This window comes from Budorcas taxicolor, chromosome 11, assembly GCF_023091745.1.
Source record: "Budorcas taxicolor isolate Tak-1 chromosome 11, Takin1.1, whole genome shotgun sequence".
Lineage (NCBI taxonomy): Eukaryota > Metazoa > Chordata > Mammalia > Artiodactyla > Bovidae > Budorcas > Budorcas taxicolor.
The window spans coordinates 100,305,715-100,316,307 of NC_068920.1; the positions used below are offsets into that span (position 1 = coordinate 100,305,715).

General features: G+C 40.1%; 1 protein-coding gene across 1 annotated transcript in view; it reads right to left on the minus strand.

Moving 5' to 3' along the window:
- FANCL (FA complementation group L) overlaps nucleotides 1-10,148 on the minus strand; it is an 88,883-nt gene extending 78,735 nt beyond the window's left edge. Inside the window, exon 1 of the mRNA XM_052649271.1 lies at nucleotides 10,053-10,148. Within this exon, the coding sequence (XP_052505231.1) occupies nucleotides 10,053-10,148 (96 nt within the window). The remainder of the gene's footprint in view (nucleotides 1-10,052) is intronic.
- Between the last annotated feature and the right edge of the window lie 445 nt (nucleotides 10,149-10,593).

A 10,593-nucleotide genomic window follows, 5' to 3' on the forward strand; every position in this document is an offset into this window, starting at 1 on the left:
AGTATTCCTTTAAGAAACTAAAAGGGAACGTCCTTTAGTTTATATAATAGAACAACAGGGAAGGATTTATCTTCCCATTTTAACTAAAAGACTGGACAAAATACTTGAAACAATGATTTTTAGACATCAAACAACAGGCAGCACAGAACAATGACCCCTGAAAGAAGGGAAACAAAGGAGAAAAGTCTCTGTAATTGGCCAGCCTGGAGAATTTTCAGGCTGCAGGGCAAGGACGAAGAACCAAATAGAGCTTAACATATTCTATTATTTGAGAAGACAGGCATGAGTAAGGGGAGGCCAAGGCATGTAGAATTTACAAGGTATAGTACAAAAGAGGAGAGAAATACATGGAGAAAAATTACACACAGAATAATTCTACAGAACTTCAGAGAATTCCTAAAAAGGGTTCTTCCGCTGAGTACTGATTGCCACAGGATGTGAGACTACCTAAAGACGGGGAGATAAGAGAATATCTTGAGGCACTCACACAAGGCTAAAAGAAATCATGTTCTAACCAACCAGAGTGGAAAACCTTGTAATATAAGAGCTATTAAACAGTACTCTTCAGAGTGTTGTCTCAGTGGTATAACCAAATCTCTAGGCTCAAGTCTGTTCTGTTTCAGCTCAACAAAGCTTAAAAGTAAACCCTGGAAAGATTTGCTGTTTCCAAGTAATTTAACGGTTGTCATTCAGTCACTCAGTTGTGTCCAACTCCTTGCAACCCCATGAACTACAATATTCCAGGCTTCCCTGTCTTTCATCATCTTCCAAAATTTGCTCAAACTCATGTCCATTGAGTCGGTGATGCCATCCAACTATCTCTACTTGTTGCCCCTGTCTCCTCCTGCTCTCAATCTTTCCCAGCCTCAAGGTCTTTTACAATGAGTTGGTTCTTTGAAATCAAGAATATTTAAGAGAACAAAAAATTTCATACAACCAGTGGAATGCACAATGTATGTCAACCAATCAAAATACCAGGTATGCAAAGAAGCAAGAAAATAAGATTAAAAAGAGAAAAATCAAGAGAAACAAAAATAAAATGGCAGATGATAGAGCTTCCCCTCCTACACTCAAGCAGTTATGTTCAGGAAGGTAGAGAAAAGCATCAGTATGCTAAACAGACACAAAAAACACAAAGACCCAAGTTGAAGAGATGAAAAGTACAATGTTTGAGATGAAAAATATGTTACAATGCAGTTATTAACAGCAGATTAAACACTGAAAAAAAATATATTTGTGTACCTGAAAACACAGAAGTAGAACATCCAAAGAAAGCAGATAAACTGACTGGAAAATGGAAAAAAAAAATCAATGAATTATGGAACAACTTAAAGTGACTTAATACACATGTATTTGGAGTCCCCAACATAGGAAGCAGGAAGGAGCAAAAAACTTTTTGAAGAAATAATGGCTGAAGTTTTTCCAAATTAAATGAAAATACAGATCCAAAAAGCACAATAAACCCTATGAAGGAAAAACATGAAGGCAACTACATCAAGGAACATCACAATCAAATTGACAGAAACCAGTGAGAAAAATATTAACAGTCAAAGAAAAACAATATACTTACAGAGGATCAAAGATAAAGATAAAAAGTAGAGATTTCTCATACATAATAAAACAAGACAATGAAACAAAGCTGCTAAAGCACTAAAACAAGAAGTCAACCTAGAACTTTATACCCAGTGAAAGTATCTTTCACAAGGTCAAATAAACAATTTTTGAGACATAAAACAGCTGAAGAATTCAGCACTAGCGGATATGCACTACAAGAAATGTTAAAGGACCAAGTTTAGGGAGAAAGTAAATGAGTCCACGGGTAGCAAAGACTTGGACATGACTGAGTGACTGAACAAAAACAACGACAAAATAAAACAAGATGGAAATCTGGATATACAACAAAGAGTATCAGAAACAGTAAATATATAGATAAATATAAAAGACCTTTTTCTTATTTTTAAAAATCTCTTTAAAGCATAATTAATTGTGCCAAACTGGAATGACTTAAACAACAAATAACGTAGTGCTAGAATATAATGCAAAATAAAAAATATCTGTATGTCCATATTGATATAAATGATTGAATTAAGAAATGGAGAAATTAATCTCCCATACAGAAGAATTCCAGATAAATTACGACTGACTCTTGAACATGAGTTTGAATTGTTCAGGTCCACTTAAACATTTCTTTTTTTTTTTTTTTACAATAACTACATATTGTAGTGCTATACAATCTGCACTTGGCTGATTTCACAGATGGATTTTCACGCCCACAAGCTTTAGCACACTTAAGCTTTGCGTTATTCAAGGGTCAACTGTATATAGATACTCCACTTCAAAAGGGAGGCAGAATAATTCCCCACTTCTTAATAAGGGCTGCTCATAGTGACTTCCTGCCAAAGAATACAGTATGGAAAGGGGTGGGAAAAAAAGCGACATCCCAGTAGGGGAACCTACAAACACAACTTCAGCCAAGTGATCAAAGTCAACATCAACAGTCATAAATCATGTTGATAATATGTTCCCTTAATATGATGTGATGAAATGGGATCTAAACTTTGTGATGTTTCTCTCAAAAACCCATAAAGCCTAATCACAAGAAAAAAGGCAAATCCTAGTAGAGCAGTGTCCTACAATAAACTTGACTAGAATTCCTCAATTAAAAGGGTCATTTCATTATCATAAAGGAGTCAGAGTCATCAAAAACAAGGAAGGTCTAAAAAATTACCACAGCTCAGAGAAGCCTTCATGGCAAATAAATGGGGAAGCAACGGAAACAGTGAGAGATTTTATTTTGGGGGGCTCCAAAATCACTGCACTTGGTAACTGCAGCCATGAAATTAAAAGACACTTGCTCCTTGGAAGAAAAGCTATGACAAACCTAGACAGCATATTGAAAAGCAGAGACATTACTTTGCTGACAAAGGTCCATCTAGTCAAAGCTCTGGTTTTTCCAGTAGTCATGTGTGAATGTGAGAGTTGGACTATAAAGAAAGCTGAGCGCTGAAGAACTGATGCTTTTGAACTGTGGTGTTGGAGAAGACTCTTGAGAGTCTCTTAGACTGCAAGGAGATCCAATCAGTCCATTCTAAAGGAAAACAGTTCTAAATATTCATTGGAAGGACAACACAAAAGAAGACTCTACACGTGGACATCACCAGATAGCCAATACGGAAATCAGACTGATTAGATTCTTTGCAGCCAAAGATGCAGAAGCTCTACACAGTCACCAAAAACAAGACCGGGAGCTGACTGTGGCTCAGATCATGAACTGCTTATTGCCAAATTCAGACTGAAATTGAAGAAAGTGGGGAAGACAACTAGACCATCAGGTATGACCTAAATCAAATCCCTAACAGGAAGTAAGAAATACATTTAAGGGACTAGATCTGATAGACAGAGTGCCTGATGAACTATGGGCAGAGGTTCGTGACACTGTACAGGAGAAAGGGATCAAGACCATCCCCAAGGAAAAGAAATGCAAAAAAGCAAAATGGCTGTCTGAGGAGGCCTTACAAATAGCTGTGAAAAGAAGAGAAGCAAAAAGCAAAGGAGAAAAGGAAAGATATACCCATTTGAATGCAGAGTTCCAAAGAATAGCAAAGAGAGATAAGAAAGCCTTCCTCAGCAATCAATGCAAAGAAATAGAGGAAAACAATAGAATGGGAAAGACTACAGATCTCTTCAAGAAAACTAGAGATAGCAAGGGAACATTTCATGCAAAAATGGGCTCAATAAAAGACAGAAATGGTATGGACCTAACAGAAGCAGAAGATACCAAGAGGAGGTGGCAAGAATACACAGAAGAACTATACAAAAAAGATTCTCATGACCCAGATAATCACGATAGTGTGATCACTCACCTAGAGCCAGACATCCCGGAATGTGAAGTCAAGTGGGCCTTAGGAAGCATCTCTACAAACAAAGCTAGTGGAGGTGATGGAATTCCAGTTGAGCTATTTCAAATCCTAAAAGATGACTCTGTGAAAGGGCTGCAGTCAATATGTCAGCAAATTTGGAAAACTCAGCAGTGGCCACAGGACTGGAAAAGGTCAGTTTTTATTCCAACCCCAAAGAGCAATGCCAAAGAATGCTCAAACTACCACACAATTGCACTCATTTCACATGCTAGTAAAGCAATGCTCAAAATTCTCCAAGCCGGGCATTAGCAATACGTGAACTATTAAGTTCCAGATGTTCAAGCTGGTTTTAGAAAAGGCAGAAGAACCAGAGATCAAATTGCCAATATCTGCTGGATCATGGAAAAAGCATGAGAGTTCCAGAAAAATATCTTTTTCTGCTTTATTGACTATGCCAAAGGATTTGACTGTGTGGATCACAAGAAACTGTGGAAAATTCTGAAAGAGATGGAAATACCAGACCACCTGACCTGCGTCTTGAGAAATCCAAATGCAGGTCAAGAAGCAATAGCTAGAAATGAACATGGAACAACAGACTGGTTCCAAACAGGAAAAGGAGTAAGTCAAGGCTATATATTGTCACTCTGTTTATTTATATGCAGAATACATCATGAGAAATGCTGGGCTGGAGGAAGCACAAACTGGAATCAAGATTGCCGGGTGAAATTTCAATCACCTCAGATATGCAGATGACACCACCGTTATGGCAGAAAGTGAAGAAGAACTAAAGAGCCTCTTGATGCAAGTGAAAGAGGAGAGTGAAAAAGTTGGCTTAAAGCTCAACATCCAGAAAAGTTAAGATCAGAGCATCCAAGTGCCATCACCTCATGGCAAATAGATGGGGAAACAGTGGAAACAGTGTCAGACTTTATTTTGGGGGGCTCCAAAATCACTGCAGATGGTGATTGCAGCCATGAAATTAAAAGATGCTTACTTCTTGGAAGCAAAGTTATGACCAACTTAGACAGCGTATTAAAAATCAGAGACATCACTTTGTCAACAAAGGTCCGTCTAGCCAAGGTTATGGTTTTTCCAGTAGTCATGTATGGATTTGAGAGTTGCACTATAAAGAAAGCTGAGGGCCAAAGAATTGATGCTTTCGAATTGTGGTGTTGGAGAAGACTCTTGAGAGTCCCTTGGACTGCAAGGAGATCCAACCAGTCCATCCTAAAGGAGATCAGTCCTGGGTATTCATTGGAAGGACCGATGTTGAAACTTAAACTCGTTTGGCCACCTAATGTGAAGAGCTGAGTCATTTGAAAAGACCCTGATGCTGGGAAAGACTGAGGGCAGGAAAAGGGGATGACAGAGGATGAGATGGTTGGATGGCATCACCAACTCAATGGTCATGAGTTTGGGTAAACTCCAGGGGTTGTTGATGGACAGGGAGGACTGGCGTGCTGTGCTTCATGGGTTGCAAAGAGTCAGACAGGACTGAGCGACTAAACAAACTGAATGTAGTTGGAAATTTCAATACCCCCTTTCATTAACTGAGCAACTACAGAAACTCAGTAAGGATATACAAAACTTGAATAGCGTTATGAACCAATCTGACCTGACGTTTATAGAACACTCTACCCAACAGCAGCATAATATACATTCTTTCCAAGTATACACAGAACATTTACCAAAATAAACCATATTCTACACTATAAAGTGAGATCCAATAAATTAAACAGAATTCTTATTATATAAATAATATTGTTTATCTACACTATAAAAGAAAAATGTCTCATTATCAAAGACCTAATCTTCCACCTAAACAAATTAGGAAATTTAAGATCAGGAATCAATGAAACAGAAACAGAAAATAGCAGAGAAAAATAAAAAATCAAAGTTGATTCTCTGTAGAGATCAGTAAGACTTACAGGTCCCTATCCAAATCCATCAGGAAAAAGAAGAGAGACACACACAAAATACCAATATCAGCAATGGACATGAGAGTATATTCATAACTTCTTTGCCAATTCTACCTTAAAGCATTGGTGCCTCATCTCCTTTTAATATGAATCAGATTTGAGAACTTGCTTCTAACAAACAGAATAAAACAGAAGTAAATGTGTAACTTTAGAGGCTGGGAGAGAAAAAGCACGGTGCAGCTTTCTGCTTAACTTCTCTGTTTTATCAGTCAATCGGGGAAGGCAGCTGCCCTGTTGTGATGACAGTCAAACAACACTATGAGAGGTCCACATGGTGAGGAACTGAGGCCTCTATCAATAGCAGTAAAAAATCGAGTCCTTTTATATATAGCTAGTCAAGGCTACGGTTTTTCCAGTGGTCATGTATGGATGTGAGAGTCGGACTGTGAAGAAAGCTGAGCACCAAAGAATCAATGCTTTTGAACTGTGATGTTGGAGAAGACTCTTGAGAGTCCCTTGGACTGCAAGCAGATCCAACCAGTCCATTCCAAAGGAGATCAGTCCTCGGTGTTCTTTGGAAGGACTGATGCTAAAGCTGATACTCCAGTATTTTGGCCACCTGATGCGAAGAGTTGACTCATTGGAAAAGATTCTGATGCTGGGAGGGATTGGGGGCAGGAGGAGAAGGGGACAACAGAGGATGAGATGGCTGGATGGCATCACTGACTCAATGGACATGAGTTTGGGTGAACTCCAGGAGCTCTTGATGGACAGGGAGGTCGGGCGTGCTGCAATTCATGGGGTCACAAAGAGTCAGACGTGACTGAACTGAACTGAATCTATAGCTGTGTGAATAAGCAATTTTGGCAGCAAAATTTTCTTGCTCTAGTCAAGTCTGTAGATAACAGACATCCTGGCCAAAATCTTCACTGCTATCTCAGGAGAAACACTGATCCAAGATCATCCAGCTGCTGTTGCTGCTGCTGCTAAGTCACTTCAGTCGTGTCCAACTCTGCTCGACCCCATAGACAGCAGACCACCAGGCTCCCCCGTCCCTGGGATTCTCCAGGCAAGAACACTGGAGTGGGTTGCCATTTCCTTCTCCAATGCATGAAAGTGAAAAGTGAAAGTGAAGTAGCTCAGTCGTGTCTGACTCATCGTGACCCCATGGACTGCAGCCCACCAAGCTCCTCTGTCCATGGGATTTTCCAGGCAAGAGTACTGGAGTGGGGTGCCATCGCCTCTTCTGTCATCCAGCTGAGTCACATCCAAATTCCTGATTCACAGAAAAGGTGAGATAATTTAACGTCTGTTGTTTTAAGGCACTAAGATGTGGAACAGTCATATACAGCAAAAGGCAACCAAAATAGGGAGCATCATTACAGATCCCAAAGCCATTAAAAGGATAATAAGAGAATATCATAAACTTTTAAACCAATAAATTCAAAAATCCTGATGAAAATTCTCAAAGGAAACAAACTACCAAAGCTTACTTAAGGGACGATAAAGAATCTGATAATAAGGAAAACACCTTTTACTCACATACAGATCACCCACAAATAAATAAAATTTTATTTTTACAAACATCACTGTTTATTCACAGTGCAATAAAACCAGAAATAGCAAATTAAAATGAAAAAAGACATTCCGTGAGAAAAATTTTAGATCTTCTATTAAATAACTCCCGAGTGCAGTGAAACTACAAATTAAAATTAAGTTCTAAAAAATAAAATATACATGTCAGCATCTACAGGATACCTTTAAAACGGTAATGAGGGAAAATTGCCAATTGTTAAAAACACATCAAGAAAAATATTGTCTCACTGGCCAAATTTGGGATAATTTAAACATCAAATAGGAAAGAAAGGATTATAATCCATTAGATAAATTACTTTTAAAATCCATAAGCCTGATATAAATAAATGGCAAAGGGAAAGTCACTATCACAGAATGACAATTAATAAATACAGAAGAAAGAAAATCATCATTGGGAAACATCAATTAACTGGAACAAGAGTCAATGGCTGCTACAATGGAGGTGGTGGGGAGGAAAAAGAGTTTGATGTCTCAAAGTAGCTTCCTCTAAGTCCTTAATAATTACAAGAGGAAAATCTGGCAGATGCCACCTTAAACCTGTGATCAGAGATAACATGATCAATAATGAGACCTGCTGACATCCCATGCCCTAAAAAGGACATGATATTCTTTCTGTGGCATATGTGTCAGAACTGCATAACCTGAACTTAAGGATGAGGAAAGAGTCAAATCTAAATTGAGGGACATTCTACCTAATGACCAGCCTGTACCCAAAAATGTCAAGTTTATGAAAAACAGAGGAAGACCAAGGAACTACTCCAGACTAAAGAGACAGGACAACCAATGTAATGTGACATTTTACATCAGATGGTTAGCGGCTGGAAGGGGTATAAAAAACGTAACTGGCAACAGTAAAAAAAAATCTGAATTTGGACTTCAGATTAGATAATGGTATTATATGATGATTAAATTTCCTGATTTTGATAATGGTACTGAGGCTATGTTATGGGTGTGTCCTTGTTGTCATGAAATACACACTTAAGTATTCAGGAATAAAGGAGCACTGTGTCTGCAACTTAATCTCAAACTGTTCAGGGAAATAATGTGTGTACACACCCAGCCACATACACATCAGAATAAATCAAATGAGGCAAATAGAAAATAGTGAATCTCCTCAAATGTATACACAAATTTTTCCTACATCCTTGCTATGTTTCTGTAAATTTGAAATTATATACAAGACAAACATTTTTAGAAAAACCGAGCTCCACCAAAACAAATGTCAAATAAGATCTTCAGGTTAGGATTTCAACAGCTGCTTAAGCCAAGTAAAATGAAAATTGTGGCTATAAGCAAGGATCCTAATAAAATTTCATCTAATCTGACTACTGATGGCTACATGTTTTCTAAGAAGCTGCAGCAGATACAAGCAATATCTCTTCAACTTTTCTAAATGTGAAAGTTTTCAACTCGGTAACTCAAGACCAATACTTTCAACCGGGGGAGGAAAAGGTGGATTAACTTTATTTCAGAAGTAACAATGAAATTTAACCTTTCGTGATGAAATCTACTTTCTGTGATGGTCACAATGAATTTGAAAACAAATGAAGTTCAAGTGTGTGGTCTATAATCTTTTCTTAATCCGTGTTATTTAGGATTAGTTCTACACCTAATATTTTTAGGAATAGGTAAAATTTTCATTTAGCATGTGAATTTAAATAATTCACTCAATATTCTTGATTGTGTTTTGAGGAAACTTCAAAACATGTGGTAATTGCTAAAACATGGCCCCTATCCTCAAAAAATATGTGCGCTAGTTGGGGAGAGGGCGAATTTGTCCAGAAAGCAAAGTGTATACTCAGAATTCTAACCTAAGGTAGCTTGGTAGAGGAGGAAACCCTACGAGTGGCATTAGATATACTGAGTTTAAAGGAGTCTATTGCGATCAAGGACAAGTGACTTAATCCCCCCCCAATTCCCCATGCAGTGATTTACTCAACAATAAAATGAGATTTTTTTTTTCTGCTTCAAAAGACTGAGGATTAGGCGAGATATTGTAGTTGGAAAGCGCTTTGTAACTTCAAAGCCCTACACGTGTTCACTATGCGTAATAAACTCCACAAGAGAGGCCACCTGGAATCGGCAAAGATAATTCGGTTGTCATGAGTTCCTACAAAATACCGCAACTGGATGTGCTCTGGTACCCTGGATTTGGCAGAGAGCCAAAATGAGAGTCTCCTCAAAAATGTTCTTTCTTCGGGAAATACCAATATAATGAGCGAGCACAGACAACCCTCTGAATGGCCTCCAACCTTCCCGGGGCTGGGCGAATGTTAAGTATCTCGGCAAGCAAAAACTGACCAATTTTTTCAAAGCTTGAAACGTGCGACCGACGCTAACATAGGAGCCAGGCAGAGAGGGGCGGGGACGAGGGGGCGTGGCCCGCAGCCGGTTTCCCCCCCGGCCCCCCGCCCCACTCTCCCCGCGCGCGCGGAGCTCCTGGCGTCTCCCGTAGGCGGATACCCCGGCCCAGGCGTGCAAACGGCGGCGAGGAACGGGTTTCCAGCAACCGCCCACAATTCTCAAACTTCTACTCTCCGAGGAGCCCTCGCGGGCCACCCTAATCAAAAACCGCAAGTCCGATTCCCCCAATCCTTCGGGTCACAGACTTCCATGGCCCAGGCTGCACCGCCAAAGGAAAGCTCTCCGAGCGAACGAGCATCAGCCGGGCGAATACCTGAGCCGAAATGAAGCCTTCATACACGGTTTTCGCCCGGTTCTGGGGCAGAAAGAGCGGAAACTGGCGCAGCAGGGTCGCTTCCGTCTCCGCCATAGTTCGCGGTCCGCGGCACCGTTGGGGTACTGGCGGCCCTGGTCCCGCACATGCGCAGTCTTGCCTGCGCCTGGGGCGCCGAGAGACGTACACCCGCGCGTTTGGCGGGAAGTCTCGAGCTTTCCCTGGGCGAAAATGAAGGTCCGGTGGTAGTCGGGATGCCTGGGCTCAGCTCCACCCAGAGTAAATTCGGCTCAGCAGGAGGCAGCATTGTCCCCAACGCTAGGCCGGAAGGAAGATTATTTTCTGAACCTGACCCAACCTGATCATACTAGCTATGATTGTTCGGAGAACCGTGTTGGATGTTTATATTAATCCAGACTCAAGTCAACACCCGGTTTCTGGTGCGTTGCACTTGTGAATATCTAAGGCAAAACAGGAGGGGAAATTGCTAATGGACTTGAGGAGCCGAATTTAATTTTTCTTCAACAACCCTTCTATGTGC